This window comes from Prunus persica, chromosome G2 (genome assembly GCF_000346465.2).
Source record: "Prunus persica cultivar Lovell chromosome G2, Prunus_persica_NCBIv2, whole genome shotgun sequence".
In the NCBI taxonomy this organism is placed as follows: Eukaryota; Viridiplantae; Streptophyta; class Magnoliopsida; order Rosales; family Rosaceae; genus Prunus; species Prunus persica.
The window spans coordinates 15,452,119-15,473,638 of record NC_034010.1 but is presented as its reverse complement, the minus strand read 5'-3'; the positions used below and the strand labels follow the sequence as shown (position 1 = coordinate 15,473,638).

The 21,520-nt window shown below is 33.3% G+C and overlaps 2 protein-coding genes across 9 annotated transcripts; both read left to right on the top strand.

Moving 5' to 3' along the window:
- LOC18784795 lies at positions 935 to 16,611 on the top strand. 8 transcript variants are annotated; one of them, XM_007218759.2, is made up of 20 exons: positions 941 to 1,532; positions 2,104 to 2,290; positions 3,237 to 3,312; positions 3,400 to 3,480; positions 3,592 to 3,651; positions 3,768 to 3,872; positions 6,584 to 6,694; positions 7,253 to 7,294; positions 9,374 to 9,487; positions 9,618 to 9,760; positions 10,396 to 10,514; positions 10,594 to 10,700; positions 10,784 to 10,826; positions 10,948 to 11,039; positions 12,270 to 12,318; positions 13,369 to 13,439; positions 14,372 to 14,491; positions 15,022 to 15,107; positions 15,509 to 15,549; positions 16,311 to 16,611. In XM_007218759.2, exons 2-20 carry the CDS (start codon positions 2,214 to 2,216, stop codon positions 16,319 to 16,321), a joined length of 1,548 nt encoding a protein of 515 aa, XP_007218821.2. In that variant the 5' UTR covers positions 941 to 1,532; positions 2,104 to 2,213; the 3' UTR covers positions 16,322 to 16,611. The 8 variants fall into 8 exon arrangements, 7 of the variants coding, with proteins under 7 accessions (XP_007218821.2, XP_020413313.1, XP_020413310.1 ...); XM_020557724.1 differs by having other exon boundaries at positions 946 to 1,532; positions 9,377 to 9,487; positions 15,509 to 15,554; XM_020557721.1 differs by having other exon boundaries at positions 946 to 1,532; positions 15,509 to 15,554.
- On the top strand, positions 19,003 to 20,903 carry LOC18785567 (RING-H2 finger protein ATL52). Its single transcript, XM_020558628.1, has one exon. It carries the CDS (start codon positions 19,526 to 19,528, stop codon positions 20,645 to 20,647), a length of 1,122 nt encoding a protein of 373 aa, XP_020414217.1. The 5' UTR covers positions 19,003 to 19,525; the 3' UTR covers positions 20,648 to 20,903.

Below are 21,520 nucleotides of genomic sequence, written 5' to 3'. Positions count from 1 at the left end.
GATACTCTAGTCTATGGAGATGCTTGGAATCCTAGACCTAATTCTTTCTACTCTTGAGTGGGATGAAATTTGCTCGGGATGCTGGCTTTTCTTCTATACTAATTGAGTCTGATTCACAAGGAGTGGTAAATGATGTAAAGAAAGATGAGGAAGAGTCGTGGGTATCAGATGGGCATCTCATTAATGATATTAAAAGGAGTTTGCAACAATTTGATGATGTTATTGTTTCTTTTAGTCCAAGGGGGTGCAATCAAGTAGCTCATTTTCTAGCTAGGCATGCACTTAATTGTAATACTATAGTAACTTGGATTGAAGAGGTTCCCTCTGTCTGGAGCCAATTGTACAAAATGATATTGTTGTATCCTCTTAATTGTTATCAACGAATTTCTCTTTCGCAAAAAAAAGAAGAATATATTGGAAAATTGCTTTCTTATTCATTTGTCTAAATTACAAGTTCAAAGCATTGAGGTTTCGCCCAATAAATTGAAGTTGAAATTTACAAGTCTTAAACTTCATGGTCATCACAATCCCTAGTGTAGCAGCAACCAAAAAAATTGTGTCGATTGCTGGTTATAGAATTATGCAAAAGGAAATAAAGAAAAGTACTTATGCAAAATAAAATCTCACAAAAACAAAAGAGTAAAATAACAACGTTTTAAGAGTGACCATGAAATTGTTATGAGAGGAATTATTATTTAAAATATCTGAAAACTTGTGTTGTGTGCTTATTTGACTATGTTTCGTTTGCATGTCTTTTGAGAGAAGCTAACTTCATGGTTGATTGATGCTCCAGCTGCCCCAGGACTTCGGCTTAATCACCGCCATGTTTAGATTTGCTCTCTTTCAACGAATCGTGCTCGTACTTATCAATGAGTTGTCTTTAGATGTTTTTCGTCGTAATTATTTATTTATTATGTGAATGGGGGCCAAGATTAAATGCAAGTGACTAGTTGATAAATACACTCTCGTCTTCGTCCGCCATTTGGTGATGTTAACATTTGCTGTCCATCTCATAAACATCACCATAGAACAACCTGGAAGCCAGTCTAGTCGCCAAAGAATCCCACTTCCAAACGGCACCGTTTAAGTCTCAAATCTTCTTCTTTATCTATAAATATAAAAAAAAATATAAAAAAAAATTCCATTCAAATTCCAATTTTTCAATCAGCCAATGACCCATAAGTCCCATTTTTCACATTTGACTATGACACTCACAAAACTCAAAACCTTCATCCACAGTGATTAGCTTGGCTTAATCCAATCTTTCCATTATTGTTGCTGCGATGATTAATAATGGTACGTGGAAAAAACTTCGACGACTCTAATGCCCATTGACTTGGGGATGAAGAACAAGCAAAGCACACACCTTTCAGCTTTCAAACACATCTCTCTCTCTTTCTACTCTTACTAATACTGTTAGGCAGGCAGAGTATTAGATCTGTGCCCTGCAAGTACATAGAATTCAACTGGGTCTTGTAGCTTGCTTCTTTTTATAGCTTCCTCGGGTATCTCTGCCTCTGCAAAACGAACAGGTACACAATTTTTTTACGTGTTTTAATCGTAATCTTTGTTTCATTATTGTTCTGGTACACGCCCAGTTTTACTTTTTATGGTAGCTTTCTGTTTGTGGGAAGTCTTTTTCACATTGCTAGGCAGGTAGTGTTGTTGCTGAAGTTATTACTTTACATGTTTTGTTGGTGGATTAAATTTTTTGGGGTTTGAGAATTTTGGTTAAAGAGTTGAGATTTAGGTTCGACAGTGATTGTGGCTCACTGGGTTTCAGTCATTTTTCCTTTTTCAGAGGGGGCTCTGGTTTTTCAGAATTGTAAAATGTGGATAGAAAACCATCTTTTAATGGAAAAAGCAATTGAAATTAAGACAAAGTTTGGTTTTTTAATGGATTATTGATTTTTGTTTGAATGTTATGTTTACTAGTTGAGGCTCCAGTTGATGGTATTTGTATTTCTATATTTGGGTAGTGGGTTTTGCCTATTAAATGCAATAGTGGCCTAATTTTGCCTATTAAATGCAATAGTGGCCTAATTTTCATTGTTTTGATATTTCTTTACGTCTGATGATTTCTTTATAACTTATTAATTGTAGGGAGCTTCTTGAATCAGAGTAAAATGCAAGATTTAGTTAGTAATAATGGGAACAATCAATTATCACGCTATCGGAGGTTGTCTTGAAGCGAAGCTTGAACTGCCAATGAGATGTCTTCGAGTAAGAGGGCATCTCAACAGTTGAAGGATGGTAGGATGCAGAATCAAAGCAATGATGTCTTGAACAGGTCATACCCACAACCAACTTATTATAAAGAGTGTTTATTCACCAGTGTTTTGTTTCCAGGTTGATTGATTCAACATTTCCCTCCTACTGATAGTTGATTGATGTAAAAATTTTGTGCACTTGTTAATAAATTTCAAGCAAGCATAGACCTAGAGTGCAAATGAGGTTGGGTAACCTATGGGGTTTATTTCTCAATGATGCTAACCCTTACAGTTAGAGTTTAGTGCCTCTTAAAATGATGGACATGGAAGTTTGTTTCTGTGTGACATTGCTTGTGCAAAAAGGTTTTTGTAACTATACTTAGCGGAAATCTTTTGAGATTTACCAACTACCAAGTTACCTTAAAATTTCAAAAATTGAGCTTGAGTCGTGTTTTGTATGGGTCATGTTTTGGGAGGAGGTATGGCTTCTGGATTTGGCTATTGGTTGATGTGATTAATAAATTTTTTAGACAATGAAGATATTAATAAAGAAAAAGAAGAAAAGATTAAGAAGAATGATACTTTCTTTTTGTCAGTTGAAAAGGTTGAGAGTAAGAAACCTTGGAGTCACAATAAAGCCTTTCAAAACTAGAAGTCTTATCTGGAAGATGTTTAATGAATCTCATTATAAAACTTTTTTTTATTTGGTGTGGAAAAGCTAAAGAGAATGAGAAGAAAACTAGCGGAGTACTATTTCAAGGAAACTTCAAAATAGAACTCATTTATAACTTAATTGGTGCACCGTGCACAAAAGCTCATAATTTTCCTTCTTATAAAATTTAGATATTCAACCAAAAAATGAAATTTAGATAAATTTATATTGAAGTTTTCGTTTTGGTATTAATCGTTTCCTTCATTGATTTACTTGTACTACTGATCCTCATCTATATGGAAATATACAAGTTAAGTGGTCTGTTTTATCTTCATGTTCTTAAGTATCTTTGTTTTCCCCCATCCATTTTGTAGGCGTAGCTCTGAAGCACAGCTTGCTCCAAAGAATTTAAAAGATGATAGTGTTCATTTTAAAGATCGAGAATCTATGGTACTGGTACTTCATTAGTTTATACATAAAATGTATGTTAACAAGCAGGAACTTTATTTGATATTTTACACTATGTATGTTAACAAGCAGGAACTTTATTCTCGAGCCAGAGCACAGGAAGAGGAGATCCAATTTCTCCGTGGGCAAATTACTGTTGCTTGTGTGAAGGTATAGCAATTCTTAACTTGCCATTTGTCACATGCATTTGCATTATCCTTATAGTTGGTTCAATTTTGGATATGTAAATGCTTGAGAATTAAGTGGTCTTCATTGTATCAGGAATTGCGCCTGCTAAATGAGAAATATGCATTGGAGAGGAAATTTGCTGACTTACGGATGGTTTGTCCATCGCTTGAGAATCAATATGGTTTTTTCTTGGAATGCACTGATTCCTTTAAAAAAAAAAAGAAATTGGAAGATGCTAAAGTATAAAATAATATTATGTTGATTGATAGGTGATTGATGAGAAGCAGAATGAAGCCACTACTTCTGCGTTAAATGAATTGGCACGCAGAAAAGGCGATCTTGAGGAAAATCTAAAATTAACTCATGATTTGAAGGTACACTAATATTTAAAGATGGTGCTAGCTTTAGAATATTATGGTAGTTTGTAGCTGGGAGGCCTATTCTTTGTTGTCTGTTGAAAATAATAGCAATAACCTGGTGCCCAAGTATCTTATATTTTATTGATTTATTGCATTGCATGAAGACAATGGAAAAATGGTTTTATATAAAAGAATTTATCACAGTTTTCTCTATTTCATGACAATAAACACCTTTTGACTGGTTTTCTCTTAAGAATTCTATGACATTATGTAATGAAAGTAATTCTTTTAGCTATAGGCTGAAGAAAAGGAAAGCTAGTGATATTAATGGTTTTGCAAAAAATCTAAAATGGTTGATGAGAAATTAAGCTCATTAATAGATCTGTTGTGTTTGTCAGACAATTCCTCCTCTTTTAAATATGGTTGAAGGTTGAGTTTGAGTTGAGCTCCAGGATCCAATCTGGTGGTTCCTTGGTGTGATTTACCTAGTAAGATAGTGAAAAAATTGGAGAATATTGTGCATAATCTATCTGGTGGCCAAGATTAAGTGCCATTTTAATTTATTGTACATGATCTATCTGTTTGAGGTATAGTGTTTTATTGGTTTACAGAATCTACTTAGAAAAGCATAAACTCTTGAGCTTTAACCATATGGGCAGGGAAATTTTGTTCTTTATTGAAATTTCTTAGTTGGTTTTGTGTTTGATGCCATGTAAGATTTCACCACGTGTTTATAAGCTCAGAAGAATTGATGTAGCACATAATTAGTTCAGGGTAAAGTTTCCAATGTTTTCAAAAAGGAAAAAAATGTTTCAATATCAGCTGACACTAATTTCCTGCTAGTCAGGAAATTTTTTATTATGTTTACACTATTTCTATCCTTTGCAAAGGTTTGCAAGTCATACTTCTAACAGAAAAAAAATAAAAATAAAAAACAGATGTACCTAATGAGCGTACATCCCTATTCTAAAATTAATCCATGTAACTATTTTCAATTAGATGATAAGGGTTCTCATAAAAAATTACTCTACCTGATTAAGAATAATTTGTTGGTACTCTACCCTGTGACGCACAGATACTACACAATACAAATATTGCAGGCATGGGCGGAGCCACACTAAGGGCTACAGTGGGCTGTAGCCCAGTGTGGTTTTTTAAGAAAAAAAATAATATAAAACCTATATATTTAACTTATCTTCAATATTAGCCCAGTCAGTGGCGCTGTATAGATTACCTTATTTCCATTTTCAACATTTAAGTAAATGGAGTAATATTACTTAAGTTTACAATGTAAATAAGGAAGTACCCCCCATTTGGATTCAAATAAAAATACTAGAAAATCAAATTCCCACCAAATCAAAATATGAAAAATCGGTTTTAGTGCAAAATACGATTTAGGCTAAAAATGATGGCTCATTAAGTCAATATATACTTCATACTAAAATCCCATAAAATCAAGTTTTCTTATTTGATGTGTGAGGAATAAAAGCTGCCAAAAATTATCTTGAGAAAATGATTAGTCTGAAAACCCATTTTTCATACTTAGTCAAATATTTTTACATAAAACAATTTTTCATGTGTGATATGAATGCATGAAGGAACCTAAGGTCAATCTAGGTAAAAAGCCTTAGATGTTCAATCTACTATGGTGTTCAACCCTATTTGGTTTATGTTAAAACTTATTGAAAATTAGTCTATGGAGCTATGAACTAGCTTGGTTTATACGATTTAATGTTTACTTTTATTTCTAGAAAGAATATAGAAATTGTAAGTACCAAAGAAAAATAATCATTAAATTTTAAGCTAATAACTTTAGTTAGCCCACCCGTTGAAAAATTCATGGTTCCGCCCTTGATTGCAGGTATAGAGTATCTGATTTTGATATGGCCCTGATATGCCCTGATTCATATTGAATACGAATTCGGAGAAACTGGTTGACTTTTTGTGTTTGACTTTTGGATATGTTATGTATAGGGTGCGATACGTGTTGAATACAAATTAGGATAAAAGAGAGGTTGTTTCACAATTTTTTTAAAAAGATTTTTAGAAAGGGATGTGATGGTAACTTAGAAAAGTTTTGAAGTATTTTAAAAATAAGTGGGCCTGAGTAGTATTTCCAAATGCTAAGAGTTAATGCAAAAGGAAAAAAGAAGAATGATGAAATGAAATTAATGGATATGCATTTTACTTGTTTTTCTTTTATGCTCTATTTCTATCTACGACCTTCTATAATTGAGTTATGTTCTTACATTTTTAGTGTTGTTGATGATTATTGAATATAATTTTATTTTTATTTTGTTGCATGCCCTTTTGTTTTACTGTCCTAGTTTTTGGAGTTCTGCTAACTTTATCACATCGTTTCCGGTATTCTGTTTCCCCACAGCCTAGACCGAACTTTAATATCCAGATAACCATATGATCAAATGCCAAAAGTCCACATTAGTTAGTTTATAGGGTATTCGTACACACTTAATCAGATTTGGATTATGTTTTAGCTTGAGAACATTTGTGAATACTATGATCTTGATATTCAAGATGTCCACATATTTAGCTCAATATAAATGCGTTGATGTTTCAATAGGCTGGTTAAACCTCTCTTAAACTGATGTATGAATCGGACTTGATAACTTTAGATCTATCGTCTTTTTTTTTCTTGCACATTATTGTTTTTGCTCTTAGGCTTTTTCTGTTATATTGCGGTTATTAATAGTTTATGTATTTGGTAGGCTGCAGATGATGAGAGATATATCTTCATGTCGTCTATGCTGGGGCTATTGGCTGAATATGGTATTTTGCCCCATGCTATTAATGCTTCTGCAATATCCAGCAGTTTAAAGGTATCAATCATGTAGCACATAGATAACATATATTACATGTAAAAAGTATCCTGGCATATGGGTGATGTCATATTCTTTTGTACAAAGTTTCTTTCTGCTCTGGCTTCATTCAGGCACTACTTTTCTAATTTTGGGGGTTTTATTTTTTTCAAATCACGTTCATTTTCCAATTCCTTGGAAATGAGCTGTCTCAGATGATTAAAAAGAAAAGAAAAATCCGGTGACATCCGATTGATGCTGAGTTAAGGTGACATGTTTTGGCAATGATAATTGTTCAGAATAGTCAAGGATGAGCAGGTGTTATGTTAGATTTATAATGAAAAGGCCAAGTAAAATGAAACTAATTGAGTGCCAACCTCTGAATCTTAGCACAAGAAATTTATTCTCTTTTCTTTTCCTGCATTTTATGGAGAGCAATATTCTTTGGGTATATGTGGGGAGAAAAAACTGCCCATATTTTATTTGGGTCTATCAAAATTGGCAATCTGTTTTCTGTCTATCAGTCTAGCAAAGAGTTTTCTTAAGTCAGCCTTGATCTTTGTTTTCTTGAACCTGCAGAGACTACATGATCAGTTGCAGTGGAAGATTAGAACTTCACATGTAAGCAAGCACTCTTGTTACTTCATGCTGTTGTCACTGATGATTCTTTGTTTCTATACTGTAGAGTGCATTGTTTTACCCATTATTATGTATAAAAATTGTTTCTCTCCACCACCCATTCTTTGCTACTTAGTCTTTTAATCAGTATTATACTTTTTGCTCATACACGTATGCGCTGAAAATATCTTATCCTTATATGATAAATAATATAATGCAGGCATATTCTTTCCAGAGTGACCTTTTTTTCTTTCTTTTATATTTTAAAAGTTTCCAAATATTCTTCTCCCTGCAGACATATGTAAGCAGATAACTTACAAATTGTAGCTGAGACACTGCATATCCCTGTTTTGATTTGTTTTGAATTGCAATATTTTAGTTCGATGAACACCCATAGCTCTAAAAGAGGATAAACATTGGGCCTGTTTTAGAAAAGTTAAATAATTGGAAATAGGGCTAATTATTTGGCTTTTGGGTGTATTTTTACCTTACTGCTAGCTGAAAACACAGCATATGGTGGGTAATAGGCTGACGAATATGAAATGTAAGAATTGGTGAAGACTTGAGAGAACACCTACTGTTTTGGGTATCACACCCAAGAAAAAAATGCATCACATTTTGTGCACAGCTTCTGGAATTTTGATATTTCTTCATTAGAAGTAAACATCCATACTTAGCTTTCGTAAGCTACAAATGCATATTTGGTGGGCTTAGGTTTTAGAAACTTGTATTTTTAAAGGTTTGGGTTGGTGATGGAGAATCTTAGGGTTTGTAGATGAATTTCAGGCACAAAAATTGATATTTTATGGCATAAAGTTGACATAAACTGAGAAGTATGCTTACTCTAATATCTTGGGATTTTGAAGGTCTATTTGTGACTCTGGGGTCGTAAGGATTTAGTTAGGCAGAAAGCGGCTAGGTTTTTGGATTAAGGGAGGGACAGAGAGAGATAAAAAACATGCATGTGGAATTGCTTCATAACTAAAACACACCATTAATTAATCAATGCTCTCTCTTGGATTACAGGATTACTTATGGTCCTCTTTCCTTATATTACAAATAAGATTAGTAATCTAATGCCAACTCCTAATAGGACTAGTAAATCAAAGGGCGCATATAAAGGCCGATTAACTATATTGGAATTAGATACTAATAAAATAAAAATAAAAACCGCAACTAGGGACCAAAACTGGCAAACATGGAAATTATTACACTAGTCGTGGCTATAAATAGTTGAAAGAAAACCTAATTATAAGATTTCGATGGCCTCATTAACTATCATGAAGCCTTACTGCTGAAAAACAAATCTTATGAATGGATGTTAAATCTTCTCTAATCATGCCATGGCTTCTCTATTCCTTTCCTCTTTGAAAATCTTGAGATGATAAATCTGGCAGCTGCTAAAGAATTCATGTGTTGCATAAGGACCCACCTATTTCTTAAACTTTGTGCTGACACTGAGAAGCATTTTGAATTGTCCTGACCCATAAAGAATCCACTCATATTTAAGCTTCTTGTCATTTGGACGACACAAGAGAATATGACAAGGCTTAGAGGGAGGATCAAGTTGCATGATATCAGCCAACTCACTAATAGAATAGGTCAACGAAATTAGTGTTGTTAGTGTTGTTCACCAAAGCCACATTGTAAGAATTCAGCTGGGGTTTTGCCTTTGAGGCTTCATTTAAGGTTGAGACTTGAGTGAAACTGAAGCTTGTTGCCTGGTTTACTTGATAACATTATCTCTTTTCTCATTCTCCTCCTTTTTCGAATCTTGATATTACTATAAGTTTGTTTTTAAATGCTCATATATGCTTATATGCATGTTTGTTAATGAATATGGGAGACACAAATATGCATACTTGTGCAGGTGCCCAAACCTTTCAAAGAAAAAAACTAGAAAAGTTTTACTTCTTGCCTTTGAGTGAATACATTTAATTTTAATTTTAATTTTTGCTATTCCCTAGTTGTAACGAGCAGAAGCTTCTTTTCTTGAATTAACATTTGTTAGGAATATTATACGGCTCTTTTTTATCACAGTTGTAAGTTAAAGACAATTGCAATAAGGCATCTTCTTTATAGCAGGATAAAATTAGACAATTAACGTCTGGCGTGGAAAATGATGCTGAAAGTGAATCTCATGGTAAAGATAGCCGTGGTCCTGGCATTTTGAATGGCCAATTTCCTCATATCTTGGTATTTAATCTACTCATATATTATGCTGTGTTGGTCTACGGACTTGGACGAGTATTGTTTTCTTTCATTGTTCACATCACTGAAAACTCTCTCTCTCTCTCTCTCTCTCGCCTGGTCTTTCATAATGCAGGAACAACAAGGCTTTGATCATTATACTGATCGACAACATCTGGAGCCAACTGATAAATTGCCGAAATATGTGGCTCACATTGCTGACATGAAAATGCTAATTAATAATGAAGTTCCACATGAGTTCGCATCCAATACAGAGAGGTTGGCAAAATTCATCTGTGTTCAGGAAAAAGCTTTCTTTTTTCCATCTATTATTAAGCATGTATATGTTGAAAGAACAAAGCTTTCTATATTGTTATCGTGCTAAAATTTTATTTATCTGTGAACAAAAATAGTTAAGGACACCTGTATTTGCAGAGCCATGTTTGATCATTGAAACAGTTTCTTTATAGTATAGAGGTCTTTTGAAATTTCATATGTTGGCCTGTACCTGTGCTTTGGTTATATTATTTGTTGAAGATTGATATTTCGTGAGTGACTCTGCCATATGAACGAAGTCGTCTATATGGTGCCATTTGAAATCAATCTCAATTACATTTAGATGTCTTTATCGATTTCTTTGATGTGATTCATATCAAGTTCTTGAAAGCTACAAGTATCACAAATTGTTCCTTCATATAGACTATTGGTGGTGTTTTATAGCTTCCTATCACTGATTCATTAATACATTTGGATTGACTCTTAAACTGAGGGAAGTTCCAAAATGGAAGGGTTTATTCACAATTCAACTATAACATTATAGAATTATTTTCTGTATACCTATATTTCGGTGAGGAGCTTTTTACATGACACCTTTTCCCCTTGCTTATGTTTACTGTGAATCAAATGGCTCATAGGGAGATGGCTGGATTTACTAATAAAGATGACGCGAATGCGAGAGCTGGGAGAATGACCAATGGCACCTTATTTTCTCCTCACACCACACATGATGAGATTGCTTCCTCCGCTCCTCAAGGTGATTGATGTTTTTATCTTTGAAACAGGGAGTTTCTTGCTTGACCTTTTGATATCTAATATGTTTCTTTTGCATTTAGAAGGTCCTACAATAGAGAATTTTCAGATTATTGGTGATGCTGTTCCGGGAGGCAGACTTCTTGGATGTGGATATCCAATACGTGGAACCTCACTTTGTATGTTTCAGGTGAAATTCCTTGAACATTCTTCATGTGTGAACTTCCATATATGTTATGATATACTTATATGTCATCGTTGTTTGCATATCAGTGGGTTCGTCATCTTCAGGATGGCACTAGAGAGTTCATTGAAGGTAGACAGTTAAATGAATTTTGACTTTCTTGATTTTTCTCTTGTATATTAGATCCTGTTAATCTTTATCTACGAATATATTGTTTTATTAATGTCTTTATGTTTTCTTTTCCTTCAATCAGGAGCCACAAACCCAGAATATATTGTCACAGCTGATGATGTTGATAAAATAATTGCTGTTGACTGCATACCAATGGATGACCAAGGCCGTCAGGTTTCTTTTACCTTGTATATACATGCACTTGTATATGTTGATACAGTCTCTATATTTTTGTGTATGCACGATTGCAAAAATGTGGAACTGTCTGTATGTTGATTATTTGAGTAGGTGAAATTTCTTTTATTCCTGCCATTATGCTTTTAGTCAATGTATAGGAAAAATATGTTGTGTTATTTTCTTTTCGAAAATTTTATTTATGAAAGTACCATAGTCTTTCTGAATCTTCTTGGGGATAGTATTACAAAGTGCAAGTAATTTTGACTAGATTATCACACCCTTTTTTGAATGGTTGTGCACTTTGATAATCTTTTGTTTGAGACTTTGAAAATATGTTTTCTCATTAGTTCAAAATGATGATGATTTGATCTGCATATCTTTTAAGTTAGTTTTAATATATCAGTTGAAGTTTGGGGAGAATTAGTGAAGGAGAAAATAATATAATAATGTTCCCGTATGAGGCTCAAAAAAGCTGCTGCCCATAAATTGATTATGTGTACGCTGTATCATCCAAGCAATGCAATTTAACTAGCAAAGCATTAAGTCAAAATTGATTGATATTGGATAATCCTCTCTCGCCAAAGTTCTCAAGGCACTTTAGTCAGAGGTGGGTGGGTATGAATATCATTGCCTAGAATGCGTGCTTTCATATGATGCTGCTACGCATTCGCACCACTGCACATAACTAGCTAGACTTATGAAATCCTAAGTCCATTTGAGGAATAATTGAACCATGAGTTGTGGCAGCTAGCTTTATGTCAGATCATTCAATACATCCATACCTACCCCTCTGAACTTTTAGCAGGCAAAGAACCAATGTTATAGTACTAAGACTAATCTTTCATTAAAACCTCAGTTCTCTGTCTCTCTGTGTCTCTCTCTCTGTGAGCTTATGCTTTGGGAAATATTATTAATGATAACTGGGTGTAACCTTTTTTAATGATTTATCTTGCTTATTTGCATTTGCAAAGTCCACATTTGGTTTCGAGTTGTTTGGTGGGATTACCTGAGGGGATTGTTGATGTTTGTTATTTTGATTATATTGCATGGCAGATTTTCCCATTAACTTTTGTTATTAGTTCCAGTATTCTCTGACAAAAGGAGATTTTGTATGGTTTTCATGGAATTTATTAAATCACCCGGGTCATAAGTAATGCCATTTTATATACTTGTCGTACATGAGATTTTTTTTTTTTTTTTCCTAATAAATTTGTTTTTCATTATCAGGGGGAACTGGTGAGGCTTTTCGCTAATGATCAGAACAAAATCAGATGTGGTATGTCCATTTATATTAGGCTTATTATCACAAAATGTTCCTAAGGTTTACGAAACTATCAAATTGCATCCTTAATGTTTTTTTTGGTCATTCGTGGTCCTCAAGGTTAGTATGCATGATCACAAATGGTCCCTGCCGTTAGGTTCTGTCAAAAACTCCGTTAGTTTGCTGACGTGGCATATATGTATATCACAAAACATCCTTGAGGTTCACACACCTATCACAAATGGTCCTTATGAAATTTTTTAATTTTTTATGAATTATAATTATTTTAAAATATATATTAAATTTTAAATACATGTGACAGTATATTATTGTAGATGTTGGCTCCATATATATGCCACATCAAAAAACTAATGAAGTTTTAAAAAAATAATTTAAAATTCATAAAATTTAAAAATGAAAAAAACTAAAGGTTTAGGGTTCATAAATGGTCCTCAAGATTAAAATCCTTCTATAAATGATTTTTTCATTTATAAATAATTTTAAAAAGAAAACCAAAATTTAATGAATTTTAAATTTTAAAAAAAAAAATTCATAGGGACCATTTGTGATAAGTGTGTAAACCTCAGGGATGTTTTGTGATATATATGTATGCCACGTCAGCAAACTAACAGAGTTTTTGACAAAACCTAACGGCAGGGACCATTTGTGATTGCACATACTAACCTTGAGGACCATAAGTGACACAAAAAAACATTAAGGATGCAATCTGATAGTTTCATAAACCTTAGGGACGTTTTGTGATAATAAGCCTTTATATTATTGATGAGTTTGGCATAAACATGCCTTATATGAATGACTTTTTTTATAGTTGTTTTATGTATAATGGATTCCTTGTATATGTCTTTTTTTTTTTCTTTCTAAAAGTCTGATAATAAGTTAGTTTCTTGCTTTCCAGTTGTCAGTGTGTTTTTGCATCTAATTGTCAGTGTGTTTTTCCCTCTAATCCCTTTCTGCCAACAACATTAATTATTTAAAAAGACAAAAGGATAGTCGACTGTACTCTTAAATTTTTCTTTCATTGTATTTTCATGAGGTACTTTCTAGACCCGGAGATGCAAATGGAGATTGACGAACATATTTCTAGAGGACAGGCCACTTTTAGTGTTCAGCTACTGGTAAGTTTAATTTTTGCATCTTTCTATTTTCTTGTTGCATATCTAATTCATCAGTCTGTTTAATGTAGATTGATAAACCCATCTCCTGACAATAATCTAAAATACTAGTTTATAGGAAACTTAGTGCTTGGTGAAATTCAAATATAATGATCGAGTTTGTGTATGGACGGGAATCATTTAGGAGAAAACTCCAATATAGGTACTTTTATTAATAATGTTTTACCAATTGTGCCAATTTTTGTTTAAACTCATTGTTAAAATTTCTTTTGCATTTTATTTCATCCTCTTGCTTTTAGTATATTGTATGAATATGGATGAAACGTGGGCACCTAAATTGAATTATTTGTTGCATAATTAATAAGAATATAGTAAATATTTTAAATTACGATGGAAAGAACAAAAGAAAAGATTAAGTGAAACACCCCATGTGATTTATACATGTATTGCAAGTTTGATGCACATATAAATTGCCATGATGATCTCAACCTGATTTTATATGAAATGGGTTGAAAATATGGTATAAATGGGCAATTATTTGAATCAATTGAGAACTCAGAAAGCTATTTCCCTGCAACTTTTTTTTTCCCCTGGAGGATGGGTACTAAACTCCCCTGCTTAGTTAAAATGCCTGGCTTATAGGGCAAGATTGGGAAATTGTTCCATATCGGGTGATATGCCTCATCTACTGTATAATAAATTACTGGCATATATGCTTATTTTAACAGTGCCTGGCTCCCAGGCTCTTCGTTTTGTTTGTTTGTTTTTGTGGGGTGAGTGTGGTTGACTTTATATTGTCAAAATGATATAAATTTGTACCTTATTGATCCTTATATTCATAAATTTGTAGCTATATGGTTTTGTCATTCTGCTAAATCTGTTCCTTATATCATATCACATGAAAAACTTTTGCCATATAATCTTGTTAAAAACAGATGGACTCTTCTGAGAATTGGGAGCCAGCAGCTTTAATTCTGAGACGGTCAAGCTATCAGATCAAGATCAATAGTACAGAAGCTGTTGTAATTGCAGAGAAATTCTCAAAGGAATTATCAGTATGTTCTTAACTTGGTGATACTTCGTTTGAGAAATTAGGTTTTTATGTCATGAGATGTTCTCCAAGTTACTTGTTGAAGTATTGGATGAATTTAAATCATAATGAATAAGTTTTATACAACTGTATCAAGTTGGTCTAGAAAAGGTTATAATAAAAAATTTTGTATCTACAGTTTCGCGTGATGAAAGTGAATTCCTTATCAAAATATGTATCCATCATACAGAACTAAAAGCAATCATGCTTTCTTATAAGCCCTACAGTGTTTGACAAAATCTGCAAGAATCCGCACTGTTGAAAGATTCCTAAAGGCAGAATAGAGTTTAATTCATATAATGGATATTTTTTTACCAGACGTTGTTAGTTACAGTTTCTGTCACTAGTCATTTGTAAGTAATCAGAACCTACAATGCAAAACAACATATAATTCAGTGGATTAAGTCAAACTCAAAACAATATATAAAATGTATTATATTATATTTTCTAAACATAAGACAATCCATATAAACTTCCATAATTTGTTGGTTGCAGATCAAAGTTCCTTGTGGCCTCTCAACACAATTTGTGTTGACATGTTCTGATGGATCTTCTCATCCTTGTACCACGTCCAATGTTCGGTAATACATTAATTTTAATTTTATGTTTCATTTTAATTTTGGTCAATAACTTTTGTTGTATACTTGTATATTTAAATTAAAGCGTTCTTGATATTGTAGTGCTGCATTGGATCATTTTTTGGAGATTTTATGGTTTATCAGACTTGTATTTTATGTCCATTTTCTGATATGAGAATAGTACAAAAAAGTTGCTGTTACCATTAGGATCTATACGAGAATCACATATAAGGTTACTCAGTGAATAATATGTTAGAATTGTGATGATTAAGCCTATAACTGAGGAAATCAGCTGGAGCTAATCTTGGAGGAGATAGTGGCTGTAATAAAGTGAATCACACTAAACATTCTTGTTTTTGTCAACAATATCCCATCTGATATGACATATTAAATTTCTTTTGCAGGACGCGCGATACTCTTGTGTTGACCATGAGAATACTCCAAGGCAAGGTATTTCTTTACTTCAGATTGTGCCCCAACATCTTCATGTATTAGTTCTTTTATGTGTTTTCATGCAAGATCTGGGGCAAAAGTTTTATGGTTAACAAAAGAATGGGGGATATTTTTAACTCCTCGTCATCAATTCTTTAATATGATTCCTTATTAAGCAGTACAAATTCAATTGATCCTTTTTAAGCCTCAAGTACAAAGAGATGCTATGAAACATATTTGGTCCGACTCTGATGTTAGTTTAACTATAACAGAATATGTGGATTACAGTAAAACTCAGGAGGCGAAGCACAGAAGTATTTTTTGTTTTTGTTAAAGAAGCATGGAAATGTTTTGAAACAAACAATCATTTTCTGATATTTAGTAATCTATCTAGATTATCCTCTAACAGTGGAGCAAAGTGGGGCTTCCATATCACATTCTTTAGAACTTTGAGAAATGAATGTAAGAGAAAATGTAAAGGGCATTTCTATTATACACACACAACACATGGTCTTGCAGTGTAAGAAGTTATATTTCTAGACTGCTAGTTGAGATTCTTGATTAGGTGGCATCACTTCTAGATGTGTAGTAGACCTAGTGGTGCCTATTTGATCAAAAATTGTGATTGCTAGCCCCACAAGGGGCCAATCTGTAGGGTTAGGTTCGGGGGACACACATATTTTCATTAGTTTCTTGGTGATGCACTCCATTAGTAATTCCTAATCTTCAAACTTGGAAATTTATTGTCCTTTTGTTTTGTGTTTTCTGGTGCAGGCACTGGATGACAAAAGGAAAGGAAGAGTATAGCCATAATTTGAGCATAATGTTTATAGCCATCATTCATTCATAGTAAAAAGCGACAAATAATTAATTAAACAGAGATCTAAATTACCAGCATGAGTAAGTTAAAGATAAAAGCTTTTGTAGTTTCTTCCATTGTATTATGATTCATAGTCAATGCTTATCTCTGAACCACGGATCACACAGCCATTCTGTATAGACAAGCATGAATAAAATAGATGTATTTTTCGTGTATTACCTTATCGATTAATTTTGGCTAAATACTCTTTACATAGATTGAGTTGTGTGTAGAAACCGAAAATGATGTTACAACTATCAATTAATTAAGGCTAAAAAAACACTCTTTTCTTTTATTGAAGTATTAGTTAGTTTAAGTTGTAATTCCATATGGCCTATGACTTATTCATCAAAAGAGTTATTTATACTTACACCCTCTGAGTTTTCTTGTGTTTTCACAAAACTCCGCAAATCTCAAAGATTACACGTGTGTTGAGGTTTCAGTTTGTTTTCACAAAATCCCTTTTTGTTGATTGTCCAAAAATTGATGATTTCATTGAAAAAAAAACTTATGCAAATGACAAAATTAACCTCAATGAAGTATATGCAATTTAATCTAAAATGTCAACTTTGTCATTTGGAGAATTTGTAAATTATCAATCTTTGAATGAAAAATCAATGAAAATGAGTTTTGTAAAAATAATTTAAAACGTTAAGGAGTATTCGTGAAATTTCTAAAACCTCAAGGGCTTTTGTAAAAAAGTAAAAAACTGTGGAAGTATTAGTGTAAATAACTCTTCATCAAAATAGTCTGTCATATTATGGAATTCTTACTTTATCAAATATGTCGTGCAACTAGATGTATATATATTTTTTTTTGTCTCTATCTTCACGTGATAAAAGATATATTACATGAGGAGAGAGAAGCATGGATAGGAAGATCTAAAGTAGGATTAGTTGGTAACATGGATAAGAAAAACATATAGTGCACTGTACAATAATGTTCATTAAAAAGTTTGTTTTTCTTTCTCTGCATGTTTTTTTGTTCTCGGAAAAGCAATAATTTATTTTAAGGATAAATGTACATCGAGGAATAATACAGATTTTATATATTCTAATTGAAAATAAAATGTAATAGTTAAAATTCTAAAACCAAAAAAACATAAAACATTTTCAGTTAAGACTTATAATGTTCACATCTCAGTTTACGATTTTAATGTGTACTTAAAATGTGTGTCGCGAATGAACATTGACTTAATTCTTTAAGAACGTGTCATTATTAGGTCAATCCGTTCTTAATCCAACTTGATAAGATGAATCCAAACCATTATTGTTGTATTTATAGATGCATATTCTTTACAAATTTTGTCATGCGTGCGTACAAATATAATTTATAAACTTGTGGTTTCCATATACAATTTTAGTACATGTTTCATTGTAATTTTAAATTTGAGATTTCAGTTCAGTGGCTGGGAATACTCTCTTTTCCTTGGAGCCAAAAGATCAAGTTTGAAGCCTATAATTATTTTTTTAGACGGCACAAAATTGGAAGGGTACTATTGGGTGATGTTATATTCATTAATTTTTTTTAATCCTACCTTGGAATTGCAGAAGGGTCAAATTTTCCATCTGCTTGCAAAGCCTTTCATTTAACATGACAAATTACTTATTTTTCTTTTTCTATATATTTTTTTGGTGAAATTGTTTTTTTTTTTTGTTTTTTTTTTTTTGGTGGTTGTTCTTTTTCTGGTCAAAACATCCTAAGTTCACTTAAGCCAACCAATAAGATCTCAGTAATTGCATAGAACTCACATGGCTGCACGTGTTTAGCTCACATCGCAAGCACATTTCTGTAAAGTAAAGAAAAATTATTCTTTGGGTTTAAATATTTTATTATTTTTATTATGATTAATATTTATTTATTACTATACTAACTTTTGTAGTAATTTTACATAGGATTATTCATTGTTTGTGGAAACAATAATGATTGTGTTGTATGTAACGCCGGCCTCCTTAGGCCTGCGCCTACGTAGAATAAAACATCCCACACTCATTTGAGAGAACCGCAACTCGAATAACTTTATTTTAGGGAGACAAATCTTTTTAAATTAGGAATCTCAACACCTATTAAGGTTTGTTTTGTTCAACAACATCACAAGTATGAAAGACACATTGAGGAAAGGTTGTTTGTATTGTAACGTCTACATGTGGTTTTTAATACACGTATTATAATATAAATATATACGTATTATAATATAAATAAACGACAAATTTATACTATAAAGGTGTAATATTAATAAATATAATGGAGTTCTAACACGGTTGATATATACACCATGTAACGATATCCTGTTTAACCTAAAACTTACTTCATTGATGCATCAACGTCCACTAACTTTAGTAAATTCTTCTTTGTTTCTGTAGGTGAACTATTGTCAAACAAGTTTTCGAACGAGTGGAGATATATAAATGTTCCTAGATTAAATGGTGATTGAGAACCATTACCAAAACATAATACATGTTTATAATTAACTATCAAGAAATAAAATACAAGATCATGGCGAGTTTCACTAAGTTGTCGTGGTACTTAACTAGACATAAAATATTAAATTAACCAATAACACTAAAATGTTTGTACATATTAAATTAATTTAAAATGATTACTCCTTTTTGAAGATGGCAAGGAAGCTGAGGTTGAGTTAGTTGGAAGTGTGGTGTGCTTGCATAGAAAATGCAAAGAGTCCACTCTCTCACCTAGATTCACCGACTAGAGACTTGGATGGTTTCTTAAGCTTTAGATTAGTCACTTGGATCACAAACTCAACTACCAATCATCTACTTACAAATAGACTAGAAAAGAAACCATCACCTCCTATAAATAATGCCAAAGAAAAAGAAAAAGAAAAAGAAGGAGAGAGATAAAGAAAACAAATGAAAGAAAACAAACGAAAGAAAAAGTAGAATATAAGGGAGACACACATCAATAATCCATCTCCTCTTCTACTTTGCTTCACTTTCCATCTAAGCCCCTCATTTTTCTCCTTTTTCTTGAACACTTGCCTACCTCTCCCTCTCTCTCTCTCTCTCTCTCCCTCTCCTCCTTCTTTGGCATATATCAAGCAAAGCAAAGTGACCAAATTAAGAAAAGAGGCCAAGATCTGGTAGTGTGTGCCATTGAGGTTTTTGGTCATATGGGCTCTTCAGGGAACCAAAATCCTTGGGCACCATATGACAATTACAAAGATTGTTCTCAAGGAATTTGCAGCATCTACTGTCCACAATGGTGCTACATCCTTGGCCCTCCTCCCCCTCCTTTTGATTTTGCAGAAGCTGATGACAGCAAAGACTCTGCTACAGATTTCTCTCCTCTCATTATAGCAGTCATTGGCATCTTTGCAAGTGCTTTCATTTTAGTCACTTACTACACCATCATATCGAAATATTGCCGGCGAAGAGATAACGATGGCGGCCGAGACATAGACATGGAGAATTCGAATCCAAACCAAATTAGTGAATCATGGCAAGGCTCAACAACTGGCCTTGATGAGTCTCTGATCAAGTCAATCAAAGTTCACAAGTATAAGAGAGGTGACAGCCTTGTAGAAGGCACAGACTGCTCTGTTTGCCTAAGTGAGTTCGAAGAAAATGAGAGCCTGAGATTATTGCCAAAGTGCAGCCATGCTTTCCATGTTCCTTGCATTGATACTTGGTTCAAATCTCACTCTAGTTGCCCGCTGTGCCGGTCGAATATTGCTGCTCCTGCCATAGCTTTGGTGCCTCATCATCATCAACAAGTGCTGTCTCCAGTTCAAGAGAATCCACAGCAGGAGCAAAATGTGACTGCTTCAGAATACCAGCACAGAAGCCATGCAAGTGTTTTGGTTGTCCAAGATTTGGAAGAGGTTGTAAGTCTTGCAAATGATCATGTTGTTCCAAAGACCACAACTCAAGATATTGTTAGAGAAAGGGCTCATTTGGAGAATACAGTGAACAGTTGTGAGATTGAACAAGATGGGATCCAGCAATTGAGGAGATCAGCTTCTTTGAATTGTGTTTCCATTGCTGATGTGTTGCATTTACATGACTGTGAAGATGATGAGGACTTGGAGAACCAGATGGAAAATGTCCAATTTTCCATGGGAATTGGATCCTCAAATAGAGTAGCAGAGGAACAGAATTCCAAATCCGACAACCATAGAAGTGGAGTTTTCAGCTTGGTGAAGGGTCCTCTTGTGTTGAAGAGATCAACTTCAACAGGGAGATTTGTGTTCACAAGGTATGGAAAGGAAAAGAATTCTATAACTCCTAATTAAAACCATTTGTTTCCCCTTTCCAAAATTAATCTGTAAAACCACAATTTCTTCTTCTTTTGTCCTTGTACCATATTTTTATACACAAAAAGAGAGACCCTGCATACAAATATGAGACTAATTGACTTTCAAATCCTATATGGTTATGTCCATAAGCGCTTGGTCTAGTGCTATTTAATCTCTAATTTGTTTGTTTGAGGAGGTCTTGAATTTAAATCTCATGAACCGACGTGGTTGAATAAAATTATTCATTAACTCCTATGTGGTTATTTCACTTGAAAAAGTATAAAGAAAGCTTTCATGAAAAAAAAAAAAATACCAGAATTGTTAGTCTCCACTCCAATTATAATTTGGTTTGCATCTCCTAAAAATAATGTGCTCCCCTCTGCACAATTAGTACTTAATAGTGAAAACTGAGAATATTAGCTGGCGAGCTATCTAGTGCTTTAATGACAGGAGTTCGAAACCAGTTAGAAGTACTTTGTGATTAGGAACAAACCGAATCCTAAGCAGAGATTAATCCCACCCTTCAAATGTGGGGACTTTGTGATATTTACCAAAAAACTGAGAATCTTAGAGGAAGGTACGACACAAGTGCTTGTGGGAATAAGATTTGTTCCCATATGATTAATTGCCTTTGTTCAGGAATCTTTTTTATTCTGTGCTAGCTACACGCCGTTAGAAAAGTCCAAAAAGTAGAAAATTATGGGAAATTACTCCAAATTGGTACTACATTATTAGGCCAGCTCAAATCCCATATCCATGTTCTCATATTTGGGTTCAAAACTGGTGGGCCTTAAGATTTATGAATTTTTTTTTTTTGCTCCAATGCACATAATTAATAGTTAACGGGATTTTGATATTGACTTAACAAAT